The sequence below is a fragment of the Medicago truncatula genome, chromosome 3 (genome assembly GCF_003473485.1).
Source record: "Medicago truncatula cultivar Jemalong A17 chromosome 3, MtrunA17r5.0-ANR, whole genome shotgun sequence".
Taxonomy (NCBI): Eukaryota; Viridiplantae; Streptophyta; class Magnoliopsida; order Fabales; family Fabaceae; genus Medicago; species Medicago truncatula.
Genome location: NC_053044.1, coordinates 21,321,921 through 21,339,129, shown reverse-complemented (window position 1 = coordinate 21,339,129; position 17,209 = coordinate 21,321,921). Strand labels below are relative to the sequence as shown.

Below are 17,209 nucleotides of genomic sequence, written 5' to 3'. Positions count from 1 at the left end.
TGTTTAGCCACAATCATAATAGTTGTGAGGTATGTTCTGTGGATCCCCGCGGTTGCGCGCAGGTTCAAGATGATGTGCAAGAGCTAATGGATCGAGGAGAGCTGGTTGTCACAAGAGAGGACAAGAGTGTCTGTGTTGTAATCCCTGTGTTCAAGGATAGTGTGAAACCAATTGATGGTGTTACTCCGGTGTTCAAGGACAATTCCAAGCCAGCTGTCACTCCTCTTGTGATTTGTGTGTCGAGACTCAAGCCGTTTTTCTCTCAAAACACCATGCCGTATAACTATGAACCTACAATCATAGAGAATGGTGAAGAGATATCCTTGAGTCCCTCAACTTCCGTGAGTAACATTGCGGAGAATAGTCAAATTCTGAGAAGTGAACGTATTCTTCCGGCTGTTATACAAGCAAAGAAGAAAGCTCCGGTGATAGAGTCAGTGCCAATATCAGATCCTAGCAAGGGTAAGAGTGTGGTTCAACCTAGTGGAACTAATAATGATGAGATTTTGAAGCTGATCAAGAAAAGTGATTATAAGATAGTGGATCAGTTATTACAGACTCCATCAAAGATTTCTATCATGTTGATGAGTCATTTATTGTCTATTTTAATATGCTTTTTAGTTTAGTTTTATTTAGATTTTATATAATTTTATATTAGTATTATTTCCTTTTTAGGATAGTTTACTTTAAATTGCAATTTCTTATATTTCAGGAAAGAATATTGGATGGATTGAGTCTTGGAGCAAAAGAAAGGGATTTGGAGAAGATTGGACATAAAAATATGAAGATTGAGAGACAAAATATGTCTCCCACAAGTCAGAAGCCTGGCACGGCCCGTGCTAGCCTTGGCACGGCCGTGCCACCCTCCAGAACACCTTTTGCTGCTTTTGCTTGGATTCTGAGCTATTCTATTTTGGCGCACAATCTATCGTGGAATATTCTTGGAATATACTTGCTTAGATTTTAAGTCGAATGTGTACTATAAATAGAGTAGCTAGCCATCACAAATATTCATCTTTACTTGGAATACAATAAGTGACAATTGCTTTTCTAATTAAAGTTCTTTTATTTTCCTTTACTTTCTTGTCTTTTACTTTTATGCTTTCTCTCTTCTCCCCCATGTCTACGATGAACATGAGTGAGTAGACTTCTCCTTGTCTTGGGATTGTTGGATAAGTCTAAATGACATAATCCTAATCAAACCAAGCCCTAAGCCTTAATCTTATGTAACCCTAATTTCTTATTTGGATTCACCGTCTTAACATGGATCAACCATTATCAAACTGTGGAAACGAAAGTGGAGGGTTTGATAATTGTTTATCCATTATTCCAAATATCAATTCATAAAACGAAAGTGGAGCTTTGATATTTGAACAAGTGAATTCAGACAAGGATTGCAAAGTCAGCGAAATAGGCTTTGCAATCTTTGAGACATATAGTTTCGATCTTCAAGGGAACTAATAACAATCAAGTCAGCGAAATAGGCTTGGTTGTTAGAGGAACCAAAATCTAATAGTAATCAAGTCAGCGAAATAGGCTTGGTTGCTGATAGATATTTTAGCAAGTGTACTAAAACTATCAAAGTAGTAAAATAAGTTCGTATTCACGAGGACTGTGTTAATCTCAACTTAGCAATAAAGTTAATATCTAGGATGTGTAAATTTTATAAGTGCCTGAGGCAGTAGGTTTGTGTGAAATAAAAGGTAAATAACAGAAAATAAAATGGTTTGATAATTGGATTAAAACACATGATCAAGCCAGTGAATCCTCTATTGTTTTATGTGAAATAGCTTATCTCTCTTTACTATCAACACTTATTCAATCTTTACGACAAATTAACTAATTAATTTTGATCAATCTCTTGACTCAAAACCCTTTCCTAAGTTATAACCTTTTAATCTCTTAAACCAATTGAATAACCGTGGAAGCGATGTCAGAACGTTAATTCATATGTCATAATCCTCAATTTCCTATCTCTAGGTTCCTATGTTGAATTAAACAGAATTACTATTTCAGGATTAAAAGCTAGGGTTAGTAGTCATTTAATCCCTAAGATCAATTTATGTGATTGTAAGAAGCTAGGGTTAATAGTCATGCAAACAATCATATGAAAAGCAATGAACACAAATAATTCTGAATAAAGACTGAATAATATTGATAATAAAGAGATTTTCAACTACTGATTCATATATTACAATAGATTCATCATGGCTCAATCAAAAGAAAATTAGCTACTCATCACAAAAGGAATAAACAACATAGAAGAAAAACTAAACCGGATGGTGAATGCTTCACTCAAAGGTTCATCCTCTTTATGTTGTTGTTACGCCTCCCGTCGCAATTCTCGAAAACGTGATGTGCTTGCTGCTCCCTGTTGTGTGATTAAACGTGATCTCCTGGTTGTATGCAGCTAGCTTCTTATATATAGCCTTGCTCCAAATGCTGTTTCTTTTTTCAATACGGATCAGCCCAATTATTTTTCTCCTTTTCCTTTTTATATTCACACCACCTAAAACAAAACACTTGTTCACGTAGCTCATCCAATTAATTCATATGTGGCAGTAAATTTATTCAATCATCGTGGCACGTTACACATCCATCGTGCCACGATTTTTCCAGCATCTTCAGGTAAATTCCACGCTTCAAACGTGCCACGATTCAGGTCCATCGTGGCACGATTTCTCCAGTAGCTAAATTCTTGCATTCTTCTTCAATTTGTGTAGAACTTCTCTTTTATGAATCTTGAGATGATTTAACCATGTATACAAGCAATTGACTCTCTAAATGCCATAAAAATATCATAAAAATAACGTAAAAATAACATAATGACGACTGTCATCAGTTGCTAGAGGAACATAAGAGAAACTGTCTTGAGAAATTAGGTCTAACATAACATTATAAGCTTATGGTTTTGGTTTGAGAAGGACTTGTCATTTAGAGGAAACCAACGATCCCAAGGCTCCTTTTATTAGTATATTCTTTCAAATGCTTGAAAACCCCCAACTTACAATTCTCTTCTCTCTTCTAATCATCTCTAAAAAGTTAATTGAATTGAACTACTCCCTGTCGGAATGATACTCTTTTATACTACTTCGGTAAAACCGTGCACTTGCGGTTTTATCTCATCAAGTTTTTGGCGCCGCTGCCGGGGAGTAAACTAATTTGATTAACTCTTTCTTTGTGATTAGAACTCTTTTCTCTCCCCTCTTCTTCCCTTGTTCTCTATTTTCCTACACTTGACTTTTTGGGTAGCTTAAAGATAATAGATAACATGGCTGAGGAACGCACTCTTAAGGAGTATTCGATCCCTTCTACGGATGAGCCATGCACTATTATAGTTTACCCAACGATTCAAGGTAGCAACTTCAAAATAAAACCTGCACTACTAATTCTGGTACAACAAAACCAGTTCTCTGGATCACCTTCCGAAGATCCAAATTTACATATCTCAACCTTTTGGAGACTTAGTGTAACTTGCAAAGACGACCAAGAAACTGTCAGGCTACATCTCTTCCCTTTTTCTCTAAAAGATAGAGCCAGCAATTGGTTCAACTCTTTGAAGCCTGGTTCCATTACCTCATGGGACCAACTGAGGCGAGAGTTCCTTTGCCGTTTCTTTCCCCCCATCCAAAACCGCCCAACTTAGGGGAAAGCTTTACCGATTTACTCAAAAGAACGGGGAATCTCTTTTCGATGTGTGGGAGCGTTTTAAAGAAATACTTAGACGTTGTCCCCATCACGGTCTAGAAAAATGGTTAATCATCCACACCTTTTATAATGGTCTAACATCTAGCACTAAATTGACTATTGATGCAGCTGCAGGTGGTGCCCTAATGAACAAAGACTTCACGACAGCTTACGCGTTGATTGAGAACATGGCTCTAAACCTTTTCCAATGGACAGAAGAAAAAGAAATCACCGATCCTTCACCCTCTAAAAAAGAGGCAGGTATGGATGAAACCTCTTCCATTGACTATCTATCTACCAAGGTGAATGCGTTATCTCAAAGACTTGATCGCATGAGCACTAGTGCTAGCACACCTACCTTCTCACCTCCTTGTGAAGCATGTGGCCTATCTAGTCATTCTAGCACCGATTGCAACCTAAGTAGTGTTGAGCAGTTAAATTTTGTTCAGAATGGCCAAAGAGTTGTTCAAAAATCTCACATTGAACTTTTAATGGAAAACTATTTTCTTAAACAATCCGAACAGCTCCAAGAGCTCAAGGATCAAACTAGACTTTTGAACAACTCTCTTGCTACTCTTACAACAAAGGTAGACTCCATCTCATCTCACAACAAAACTTCTGAAACTCAGCTCTCCCAGGTAGTTCGTAAGGTTGACCACCCCAATAAAATGAATGCTGTTACGCTTAGGAGTGGTAAGCCACTCGAAGACCCCATAAGGAGAACCAAAACCGATGACAGTGAGAAAGAAATATGCGAACCACCATCTAGGGAAACCAGGGCAGAAAGAGAAGAACCACGAGTTGAGGAAAACACACCACCTCCCTTTAAGCCAAAAATTCCCTTCCCACAAAGGTTTGCCAAATCAAAGCTAGATGAGCAATTCAAAAAGTTCATAGAAATGATGAACAAGATATATATTGATGTGCCATTTACCGAAGTCCTAACCCAAATGCCTACTTATGCTAAATTTTTGAAAGAAATCCTTTCTAAAAAAAGAAAGATTGAGGAAGGTGAGACGGTTAACCTTATGGAAGAATGTAGTGCCATCATCCAAAATAAATTGCCACCAAAGCTTAAAGATCCAGGCAGTTTTTCCATACCTTGTGTCATAGGGTCGGAAGTTGTGAAGAAAGCTATGTGTGATCTAGGAGCCAGTGTCAGCCTAATGCCCTTATCCCTTTATGAGAGGTTGGGAATAGGGGAACTTAAATCAACAAGGATGACCCTACAACTAGCGGACCGTTCTGTTAAGTATCTAGCTGGAATCATAGAAGATGTCCCCGTTAAGGTAGGAGAGGTATACATCCCCGCCGATTTTGTTGTAATGGAAATGGAGGAAGACAATCAAGTACCAATTCTTTTGGGAAGACCTTTCCTTGCTACTGCAGGAGCTATCATTGATGTAAAAAAGGGTAACCTTGCCTTTAATGTCGGTAAGGAGACTGTTGAATTTGAACTTGCTAAACTAATGAAAAGTCCTTCCATTAAGGACTCTTGTTGCATGATAGATATAGTCGACCATTGCGTTAAAGAGTGCTCTTTAGCATCAACTACACATGATGGTTTGGAAGTATGCTTAGTAAACAATGCAGGTACAAAACTGGAAGGGGAGGCAAAAGCTTATGAAGAGTTGTTGGATATAACTCCTCCAATGAAAGGTCTAAGTGTGGAGGAGTTAGTAAAAGAAGAACCAGCACTTCTACCCAAGGAAGCACCGAAAGTAGAACTTAAAACACTTCCATCAAATCTAAGGTATGAATTCTTGGGCCCTAACTCTACCTATCCTGTTATTGTAAATGCAAGTCTCGATGAAGTAGAAACTGAAAAGTTGCTTTATGTCCTCAAGAAATATCCTAAAGCTATAGGTTACACCATTGATGACATTAAAGGAATAAATCCTTCATTATGCATGCATAGGATACTTCTTGAAGAAGACTATAAACCCTCCATTGAACATCAAAGAAGGCTAAATCCTAATATGAAAGAAGTTGTGAAAAAAGAAGTCTTAAAACTCCTAGATGTAGGTATTATTTATCCAATTTCTGACTCCAAATGGGTTAGCCCCGTGCAAGTTGTACCAACAAAGGGTGGTCTCATAGTTATTAAAAATGATAAAAATGAATCCATTGCCACTAGAACCGTCACCGGTTGGAGAATGTGTATTGATTATTGGAAGCTTAATAAAGCAACCCGTAAAGATCACTTCCCTCTCCCTTTTATAGACCAAATGTTAGATAGGTTAGCTAAGCATTCACATTTTTGCTACTTAGATGGCTATTCTGGATTTTTCCAAATACTCATTCACCCTAACGACCAAGAAAAAACAACTTTTACATGCCCCTTCGGGACCTTTGCCTATAGAAGAATGCCTTTTGGTCTTTGTAATGCCCCTGCTACTTTTCAAAGATGCATGATGTCTATTTTTTCTGACTTTGTTGAAAAGATAATGGAAGTCTTTATGGATGATTTTTCTGTGCATGGATCTAGTTTTTATGATTGTTTGACTAACCTTGAAAAAGTTTTGGAAAGATGTGAACAGGTGAACCTAGTCTTAAATTGGGAGAAATGTCATTTCATGGTAAGAGAAGGAATTGTCCTAGGACACTTGGTCTCCGACAGAGGTATAGAGGTAGACAAAGCAAAAATCGAAATTATTGAAAAAATGCTACCTCCCACCTCAGTCAAAGAAATTAGAAGTTTCCTAGGACATGCAGGGTTCTACCGCCGTTTCATTAAAGATTTTTCATCAGTCACTAAACCACTAACCAGCCTGCTTCTCAAGGATGCAGACTTTGCCTTTGATGATTCTTGTTTGCAGGCATTTTGTAGGTTGAAAGAAGCACTAATTACCGCCCCAATCATACAACCACCAGATTGGAACTTGCCTTTTGAAATAATGTGTGATGCAAGCGACTATGCGGTTGGGGCAGTGTTAGGTCAAAGAAAGGAAAAAAAGATGCATGCCATATACTACGCCAGTAAGACCCTAGATGGGGCACAGGTAAACTATGCCACGACAGAAAAAGAATTGCTAGCAGTTGTCTACGCCATTGACAAATTTCGGCAATACTTGGTGGGATCAAAAATCATTGTTTACAAAGATCACTCGGCCATAAAATACTTGCTAAACAAAAAAGATGCCAAACCGCGATTGATCCGCTGGATTTTGCTCCTCCAAGAATTTGACCTTGAAATAAAAGATAAAAAGGGCGTAGAAAATGTTGTCGCTGACCACTTGTCCCGACTTTGGGAGACCAATGAAGATGAGTTACCCTTGGATGACTCATTCCCGGATAACCAACTCTTCTTATTGTTACTTTCTTGGTATGCAGATTTTGTTAACTTTCTTGCAGCAGGAGTACTACCGCCTGAGTTAAGCTACCAACAAAAGAAGAAATTCTTCAATGATCTCAAGCACTACTATTCGGACAAGCCCTACCTCTTCAGAAGAGGCTCAGATGGGATTTTGAGGAGATGCATTCCTGAAAACGAGGTAAGTAGTATTCTAACTCATTGCCACTCCTCTTCCTATGGCGGCCACGCCAGTACACAAAAGACTTCTTTCAAAATTCTTCATTCTGGTTTCTGGTGGCCATCACTTTTCAAAGATGTGCATCTCTTTATCTCTAAATGTGACAAATGTCAACGCACCGGTAGCATTACTAAAAGAAATGAAATGCCTTTGAACAACATCCTTGAAGTGGAAATTTTTGATGTTTGGGGTATTGACTTTATGGGACCTTTCCCCCTCCTCTTTTGGGAATCACTACATATTAGTAGCCGTTGACTATGTGTCCAAATGGGTTGAAGTCATTGCCTGCCCCACTAATGATGCACAGGTGGTTATAAAACTGTTTAAAAAAGTCATTTTCCCTAGATTCGGAGTACCACGAGTTGTGATAAGCGATGGAGGGTCTCACTTCATTTCAAGACATTTTGAAAAACTTCTGCAAAAACTTGGAGTGAGGCACAAAATTGCGACACCCTATCACCCCCAAACTAGCGGACAAGTGGAGGTCTCAAATAGACAAATTAAAGCCATCCTTGAAAAAACTGTTTCAACCTCTAGAACAGATTGGTCAAATAAGCTTGACGATGCCCTTTGAGCCTATCGAACGGCTTATAAAACCCCCATTGGAATGACCCCTTTTAAACTTGTCTACGGGAAATCTTGTCACCTTCCTGTTGAGCTCGAGCATAAGGCCAATTGGGCAATTAGAAACCTCAACTTAGATCCCAATTTAGCCGGTGAAAAAAGAAAACTTCAATTAAACGAGCTAGAAGAACTTAGGATGGATGCCTATGAGAATGCCCGCATTTACATAGAGAGAACTAAGAACTGGCATGACAAGAAAATCATCAAAAAACACTTCAAAAGCGGTGACCTTGTGCTGCTCTTTAACTCTAGGCTAAAGCTTTTTCCAGGTAAACTGCGGTCATGATGGTCCGGTCCTTTTCAAGTTCGCACAGTCTACCCTTATGGGGCGATTGAAATCTTTTCTGAAGAAACAGTATCCTTCACGGTTAATGGACAAAGGCTTAAAATCTATAATACCGGAGAAGTAAATGAAGTAGTGGCTGATTTCACCCTCAGTGACCCACCTAAAGGATTTTCATCCTTACCTTCGTCAAGCTAGTGACGTTAAAAGAGCGCTTCGTGGGAGGCAACCCACCAATTTAATTGCTTTCTTTGTTTTCTGTTATTTCTCTTTGTTTTGTAGGTAAGTGTCCGAGATTGATTAATAAACGCAAGAAAAATCAAAGTTCCAAGAACCAGAAAGGTGGCACGGCCCGTGCTTGATTTGGCACGGCCGTGCCAAGATACACAACCACATCTTCAATGAGCTTGGCAGAATGATGGCACGGCCCGTGCTACATCTGGCACGGCCGTGCCAACCTGAAGGCCTCCGAAGTTCAAAATTTCGACAAATTGTGAGCTTTCCGCACCCTTTCTCACTTTTTCCTTATTTCTTTCGTTTCTATCATCTTGAATCATTGAGGACAATGCTTCTCCTAAGTGTGGGGGGAGCCTAATAAAGTGTCTTTAGTCGTAGTGTTTCCAAACTCCCTTGAACTTTATTCTTTTGTTTCGTTTTATTGTGAAAGGCATGGTTAAGTAGCTAATTTTTATTGAAAATATCATGACACAAAACTTTTCATTGTCTCCTCTTATTTGTTGATTCTTGTACATGAAAGCAAACTCTTGTGTTTTAAGTCTTCTTGATATACCCACATCTTGTTTTAAAGTGAATAAAATTCTCCAATGAGAAAAACACAAAAGTTGCTTCCCTTGAGTAAATGTATGAATAGGGATTTTAAGGAAACGCGTTTTAATCTTAGTGGTACATTAACCTTTAAAGATTCTCAAAGTGCCAGTAGTATAAGTTAGTATAAGGGAGTTCATAAAAAGCCAAAAAGCCAAATAAATTCCAAGATCTCATCATTAAATCTAGATTGGGGAAGGAGGTAGGCCCTCCGACTTCCTACGTGAAGATGATTGATATCTTAAGGAAAAACTTTAAAAAGCATCATTGAATCTAGATTGGGGAAGGAGGTAGGCCCTCCGACTTCCTACGTGAAGATGATGTTTTAAGGGATACCATTGAATCTAGATTGGGGAAGGGGGTAGGCCCTCCGACCTTTTACGTGAAGATGTTGTTCCTTAAATAAAGAACTTAAAATGTGCAATTGGCAAAGAACAAAGATTCTCAAATACTCCCATCTCTCTTATATGAATTATAGAAGGAATCTTTCTTGGTTGGTTTAGTGCTAGGATTAGACCATGTTTCCTCATAATGCCTATCTTATACAGGAGCAAGAAAAGGGTTGGACTTCACACACACACTCACTTGAAACTTGATCGTTGGGTTGAATAAAAATTACAAGAAATGCTTGAGTCTGTGATTAGTGTACATTTGGGATTTAAAGCCCTTGAGGAGACATGTGCTTTAATTGAATTGTCATTTGATATAACTGTTGGTGCTACTATGTTTATGCCTTTTGCTTGAGGACAAGCAAAGATTCAAGTGTGGGGGAGTTTGATGAGTCATTTATTGTCTATTTTAATATGCTTTTTAGTTTAGTTTTATTTAGATTTTATATAATTTTATATTAGTATTATTTCCTTTTTAGGATGGTTTACTTTAAATTGCAATTTATTATATTTCAGAAAAGAATATTGGATGGATTGAGTCTTGGAGCAAAAGAAAGGGATTTGGAGCAGATTGGACACAAAAATATGAAGATTGAGAGACAAAATATGTCTCCCACAAGTCAGAAGCCTGGCACGGCCCGTGCTAGCCTTGGCACGGCCGTGCCACCCTCCAGAACACCTTTTGCTGCTTTTGCTTGGATTCTGAGCTATTCTATTTTGGCGCACAATCTATCGTGGAATATACTTGCTTAGATTTTAAGTCGAATGTGTACTATAAATAGAGTAGCTAGCCATCACAAATATTCATCTTTACTTGGAATACAATAAGTGACAATTGCTTTTCTAATTAAAGTTCTTTTATTTTCCTTTACTTTCTTGTCTTTTACTTTTATGCTTTCTCTCTTCTCCCCCATGTCTACGATGAACATGAGTGAGTAGACTTCTCCTTGTCTTGGGATTGTTGGATAAGTCTAAATGACATAATCCTAATCAAACCAAGCCCTAAGCCTTAATCTTATGTAACCCTAATTTCTTATCTGGATTCACCGTCTTAACATGGATCAACCATTATCAAACTGTGGAAACGAAAGTGGAGGGTTTGATAATTGTTTATCCATTATTCCAAATATCAATTCATAAAACGAAAGTGGAGTTTTGATATTCGAACAAGTGAATTCAGACAAGGATTGCAAAGTCAGCGAAATAGGCTTTGCAATCTTTGAGACATATAGTTTCGATCTTCAAGGGAACTAATAACAATCAAGTCAGCGAAATAGGCTTGGTTGTTAGAGGAACCAAAATCTAATAGTAATCAAGTCAGCGAAATAGGCTTGGTTGCTAGAGGAAAATAAGAGAAACTTTCTTGAGAAATTAGGTCTAACATAACATTATAAGCTTATGGTTTTGGTTTGAGAAGGACTTGTCATTTAGAGGAAACCAACGATCCCAAGGCTCCTTTTATTATTATATTCTTTCAAACGCTTGAAAACCCCCAACTTACAATTCTCTTCTCTCTTCTAATCATCTCTAAAAAGTTAATTGAATTGAACTACTCCCTGTCGGAACGATATTCTTTTATACTACTTCGATAAAACCGTGTACTTGCGGTTTTATCTCATCACATGTCACTATTGACAAGCTCTGATGCTCATAGGGATGCATTGATGAAAGTATTGAATCAAGCCTACGTAGACCATGATGTGACTTTGGGTCAATTTGGGAGCATTGTTGGAAATGTGACGGCATGCAACAATCTAAGTTTTAGTGATGAAGACCTCCCAGTGGAGGGGAAAAACCATAATATGGCCTTGCATATCTCTGTTATGTGCAAAACAGATTCTTTGTCCAATGTCTTGATAGACACCGGTTCTTCCCTCAATGTGATGGCGAAGACAGCCTTTGATAAATTGACATATTCAGATGGATTTATTAGGCCTAGTTGCGTATCAGTAAGGGCATTTGATGGATCCAGGAAGACGGTATGGGGAGAAGTAGATTTACCTATCACTATTGGGCCCCAAGAGTTTAAAGTTACATTCCAGATAATGGATATTCAAGCTTCTTACAGCTGTTTACTTGGTAGACCATGGATTCATGAAGCCGGGGCAGTAACATCCACTCTTCATCAAAAGCTAAAGTTTGTGAGTCGTGGAAAGCTTGTTATAGTGAGTGGGGAATCAGCTCTTTTGGTTAGCCATTTGTCGTCTTTTTCTTTCATTGCTGATGAAAGTTTGGATGGAACATCATTCCAAGGGCTTTCGGTTGAAAGCGGTACTACTAGAGGTGAAACATACATGGCCTCTCTAAAGGATGCTCAGAGAGTAATTCAAGAAGGAAAAGCTGAAGGCTGGGGGAAGTTAGTACAGTTGCCCGAGAACAAGCGCAAAGAAGGTCTGGGTTTCTCCGGCAATAAGCAAGTGATGTACGACCCAACTAGGGGTACTTTTCACAGTGCTGGATTCATTAATGCGCCACCTGAGACTAATGCAATCTTGGAAGATCAATCAGAAGAGGTGGCACCTGACTTTGTGACTCCTGGTGGAAACTGCTGCAATTGGATTGCTGTTGACATCCCTTCTGCGATACCACTTTCTAAGTAATGTGTTTTTCTTTTTTTGTTTTTTTTAAGAAAACTCCTTTCGTCCTACCCCAGACGAAAGTGAAATCTTGCAGGGTTTGTTTTTACTTTAAGTTTGTTTTCAGTATTAATGAAAATTTTCGTTTCTGTCACGGCCGTTATTATATTTTAGTGCTTTTTCTGGAAAAAATGGTAATACAAAAAAACCAAAAAACTTGTTCTCTTTTTCTTTTAAAAAAAAAAAATATCAATTTCAAAGGTCTGCATTCACTATTTTACTAAAAAAATCAATCATGAATCATCTGCAGACTGAACATACATGAGCCCGTTGAACATAGTGACCCTATGCTGCCTTCCAACTTTGAGTTCCCAGTTTACGAGGCTTGGGTAGAAGAGGATGAAGAGATTCCCGATGAACTCCGATGAATGTTAGAGCAAGAAAGAAAAGCCATTCAACCTTACAAGGAAGAAATAGAGTTGATCAACCCGGGCACTGAGGATGATAAAAAAGAAATTAAGATTGGAGCATCGTTGGAGGCGTCTGTCAAGAAAAAGATAATTGAGCTTCTCAGAGAGTATGATGATATATTTGCATGGTCTTACAAAGACATGCCGGGGTTAGACCATGATGTTGTCGAACCCCGTTTGCCTTTGAAGCCCGAGTGTCCTCCAGTCAAGCAGAAGTTAAGAATATCTCATCCAGATATGGCTCTCAAGATCAAAGAAGAAGTGCGAAAGAAAATTGACGCAGGTTTCTTGATTACCTCCGAATATCCTCAATGGTTGGCCAACATAGTGCCCATTCTGAAAAAAGATGGTAAGGTCAGAATGTGTGTTGACTATCGGGATTTGAACAAAGCTAGTCCGAAGGATGATTTCCCTTTACCTCACATTGATGTATTGGTTGATAGTACTGCTAGATGCAAGGTATTCTCCTTCATGGATGGATTCTCCGGGTATAACCAGATTAAGATGGCTCCAGAAGATAGAGAAAAGACGTCGTTCATCACGCCCTGGGGGGCTTTCTGCTACTTAGTAATGCCGTTTGGGTTAATAAATGCTGGTGCCACTTACCAGAGAGGCATGACTAAAATATTCCATGATATGATACATAAAGAGATTGAGGTATATGTGGATGATATGATTGTCAAATCAGGCACTGAAGAAGAACATGTTGAGTATTTGTTGAAGATGTTCCAACGGTTGAGAATGTACAAACTCCGTTTGAATCCTAACAAGTGTACCTTCGGTGTTAGATCCGGCAAGCTCTTGGGTTTTATTGTCAGCCTGAAGGGTATTGAAGTAGATCCCGACAAAGTCAAAGCTATCAGGGAAATGCCGGCTCCAAGGACAGAGAAACAAGTTAGAGGTTTTCTAGGAAGATTGAACTACATCTCCAGATTCATCTCTCATATGACTACCACATGTGGGCCGATATTCAAGTTACTCCGTAAAGATCAAGGGATCGTTTGGACGGAAGATTGCCAGAAAGCTTTTGACAGCATCAAAGGGTATTTGTTAGAACCTCTGATTCTTGTCCCTCCAGTCGAAGGAAGGCCTTTGATCATGTACTTGACCGTGTTAGAAGATTCTATGGGCTGTGTGTTGGGTCAACAAGACGAGACTGGAAAGAAAGAGCATGCCATTTACTACTTGAGTAAGAAGTTTACTGATTGTGAGTCCCGATATTCTACGCTTGAGAAAACCTGTTGCGCTTTGGCATGGGCTGCTAAGCGTCTTCGTCACTATATGGTTAATCACACTACTTGGTTGATATCCAAAATGGATCCGATCAAGTACATTTTTGAGAAGCCGGCTTTAACGGGAAGAATTGCTCGTTGGCAGATGTTATTGTCCGAGTATGATATTGTCTACCACACTCAGAAAGCCATCAAAGGTAGTATTCTTGCTGACCATTTAGCTCATCAACCAATTGAAGATTATCAGCCTATCAAGTTTGATTTTCCAGATGAAGAGGTCATGTATTTAAAGATGAAAGATTGTGACGAACCATTGTTTGGTGAAGGTCCTGATCCAGACTCTAAGTGGGGTTTGATATTTGATGGGGCCGTTAATGTCTATGGTAATGGAATAGGGGCAGTTATCCTTACTCCAAAGGGTACTCACATTCCTTTCACTGCAAGTGTCATACCCCAATTTTTGACCCAAGATCTCACTGACACGCGCCATTTAACCCTGATCGGTCTCACGTTTCAGTAAAAAATTCGGCAGGGAGGTATTTTGAAATACCTCATAAAGTTCCGAATCGGGCCCTCTTCTCTCAGTCTTTAATTATTTATTTCCATCTTTTAATTTAGAACTCTAATTTTTAATTTTAGTCCAAGATTAGATTAAATTTCTTTTATTCCCATTTTAAATTTTTCTTTTTTATTTATTTAAAACCAAAAGTGTAGATATTATCCTTTTAATTATTTTTTTTTTAAGTCCAAAAAGTCCAAAATCCAAAAAGGTCCAGGTGCAGAATATCAGCATCACGCGTATGCTGTTCCAGTCCAAATCCAGTTCACACTGCCTCATCTGAAACAAATCCAGTAAAAAAACAGACGCATTTCCCTTTTTCTCCTCCACAAACTACTGATTTTTTGCTCATCAGTAACAAATCCTAGCCTCAAACTCACTCTATAAATAGAGACCTGCACAACAAAGAAAAAAAAAGAACAGAACACGGGAAACACAACAAAAACAGAGGACAACAGAACGCAGCAGAGCACACGAGAAACAGAGAAAAAGGCATCGCACAGAAACGGAACACGGCCGCGCGCAACACAACCCACACACGCACACACAGAGGCGCACAACCCCAAACCGTCACAACAGCAACAAACACACGCACAGAACCGCAACACCAACAACACTGCATCACACAACGACACACACGCACAACATCACAGAATCGGCCACAAGAAAGCCGAATCCGTTTCTTAAACAAAAGGTATAAATTTCTTTCCTTTTTTTAGATCTAGGCGTTTGGGTAAAGGTTTTGGGAATTTAAAGGCTAGAAGTGAACAGAGGGAGGGAAGTAGAAGAGAAAGAGCGAAAAAAAATAAAAAAATGGAGCTTTTTTAGCTCCGGCGCGGCGGCGCAGCCGCGATGGCTCGCCGGCCACCGCGCCGGACTTCTCCCGGCCGCCCCATCTCCAACCGGAGAAGAAGAAAGAAGTAGAGAGAGAAGAGAGGATTTGAGGGATAAGAGAGAGAAAGAAAAATGAAAAATGAAAGAAAAAACCCTACAACTCTTATATATCCCCCAAACCGGGTCGCCCATGACCCATGACCCGCGACCCGGTTCGTTTCCTTAAAGCCCAAATTCTTTTTTTTTTGCTTTCTGCACACCCCTGTTTACTACTGCACCCCACCTTGTGTTTGGACCATTTTTTTTATTTTTCCTTATTCCTTTTCGTATTTGTTTATTTATTTTTAGCATTTTAATTTTTATTGTAGACCTTAGAATGTAAATAGGCTTTTTATGTAATAGTCATAGATTTTATATTTCTAACTTAGGGTAGCCGCGCTTTTATTCTTTATGCTCCGTTAGTTTATATGTTTATTCAAAAATCACAAAAACATGCAAATAACCAAAAAATCACAAAAAACATTTTTCCATAATAAACCTTGATCCAAGTCAAGTGATCGTCTTTATTTTATTTCTTTCATAAATCAAAATTGCAATCAACTGTAAATCTACTTTAAGTCATTTTCTTTTAACAAAAATACAAACCAATTCTTATTTTGCCACTTGGCTTTTCCATTTAAAACTTTTTTTCAAAACTAATAAAAAACACAAAACCAACCAAACGTCGTTTTCTACCCCGAACTACGAGGTTTTGATCCCTCACGGGTACGTAGGCAGAGGACCATGTCCTTCCAAACAATAAAAAATGTAGATAAATTAGGTCTCACTTTCTTTTTCTTTTAATCATCACATTAACTTCTTTTTCAAAAGCAAGCAAGTTATAGCACATTAAATTAAATAAAACCAAGAGGTTCCCGTAGAGTACTACGGACATAGAGGGTGCTAATACCTTCCCTTTATGTAACTAACCCCCGAACCCCAAATCTTTTCAAATAGGGGTAGTTTGAACTTTTTTCCCCTTTTTTTAATAAAATTAAATGTTCAGTCGTGAAATAATTAGTGAATCAAAAGCTAATCAAATAGCCTTGATCTCCAAAAAATGACGCGACAGAAATGGCGACTTCACTGGGGACCCCCCCTAAGAGGGTTGAGCCTAACTTGGCTTTATTTAATTCTTTGTGCTATAACTTGCTTAAAACAAAAAATAAAGATGGAAATAATTGTATATATCTTTTACCTTCTCTTTTTCTTCCTTTCTTTTTAAATATGAGTGGTGAGATAAAGCCCTACACCCGGGCTTGAGAGAAACATAAGATAGGACGGTGGTATAACCAAAGTGCCTTTCCGAGAGTCAAGTCTCGTGTTTAGGTTCATGTGGTACAACCCCACTCAATGGAGGAATCTTGAAAGTAACTATGTTGGCATGAATAGTCGTGTTGGCATTATATTTTCAAGTGACCGTCGAAGTTGAGGACCTTTAGTTACCCTTAACCCATCTTGGCCTTTTTAGGACGTAGTGCGGTGGCTAATCAAGAGTAGTCTTGAATTAGTTGATACGCGATACTACACTCAAATGAAACTTTCCTACGGATATTATTGGATCAAGAGTAGTCTTGTAACCTGATAACATTCGGAGGTAGTTGATGACTTTGGGAACTGGATAGAACCCGTGATACAGGAACAAATGAAACCATAGTCCTTACCAAATGGGGGTTATTACCTTTAAACTCCAACATGATGAGCTTAACCTACGCATAATCATGCATACATGCATTCATTCATAATTTTATCTTTTTTCATCAAAAAATATCGAAGGGCTTATACTTGTTTTTGTAAATATCATAGGCATGGAAAGAAGAAATACTAGGAAGTTTACATTCAGGAAATTGGATCTAGAGAACTTAAAGAAGCTTGCATTTGAAGTAACTAGCTTGGAGAACTTTCGTGATCGTCATGGGAATTTACTTGGTGTCCTCTGGACAAATATCGATAAGGGGTGCTTGGAGACCTTGGTCCAGTTCTATGACCCTGCTTACCACTGTTTCACCTTTCCCGACTACCAGCTTATGCCTACCCTCGAAGAATACTCTCACTTAATTGGCCTACCCGTACTTGATAAGGTACCTTTCACTGGCTTAGAACCCTTTCCCAAAGCCGCCACTATTGCAAACGCCCTCCACCTCAAAACCTCTCTCAT

General features: G+C 38.7%; 1 protein-coding gene and 1 non-coding gene across 2 annotated transcripts; one reads left to right on the top strand and one right to left on the bottom strand.

Moving 5' to 3' along the window:
- Window positions 1–3,638: 3,638 nt before the first annotated feature.
- Window positions 3,639–3,745, bottom strand: LOC120579807 (small nucleolar RNA R71). The gene has a single exon (XR_005645552.1). It is a non-coding gene; the product is annotated as a small nucleolar RNA R71 (small nucleolar RNA).
- A 205-nt stretch (window positions 3,746–3,950) lies between these two features.
- Window positions 3,951–8,427, top strand: LOC120579548 (uncharacterized). Its single transcript, XM_039831971.1, has 5 exons — window positions 3,951–4,148; window positions 4,212–5,100; window positions 5,197–5,553; window positions 7,021–7,181; window positions 8,410–8,427. The coding sequence occupies exons 1-5, from the start codon at window positions 3,951–3,953 to the stop codon at window positions 8,425–8,427; spliced, it is 1,623 nt and encodes a 540-aa protein (XP_039687905.1).
- The last annotated feature ends 8,782 nt before the right edge of the window (window positions 8,428–17,209 follow it).

Bases quoted from the DNA above. Each gene is read 5' to 3' on its own strand.
- LOC120579548 (XM_039831971.1), top strand. From the start codon at position 3,951: ATGGATGAAACCTCTTCCATTGACTATCTATCTACCAAGGTGAATGCG. The intron at 5,101-5,196 runs GTAACCTTGCCT...GTTGCATGATAG, and splicing joins TATCATTGATGTAAAAAAGG to ATATAGTCGACCATTGCGTT. The intron at 5,554-7,020 runs GTTACACCATTG...CTTGGTATGCAG, and splicing joins GAAATATCCTAAAGCTATAG to ATTTTGTTAACTTTCTTGCA.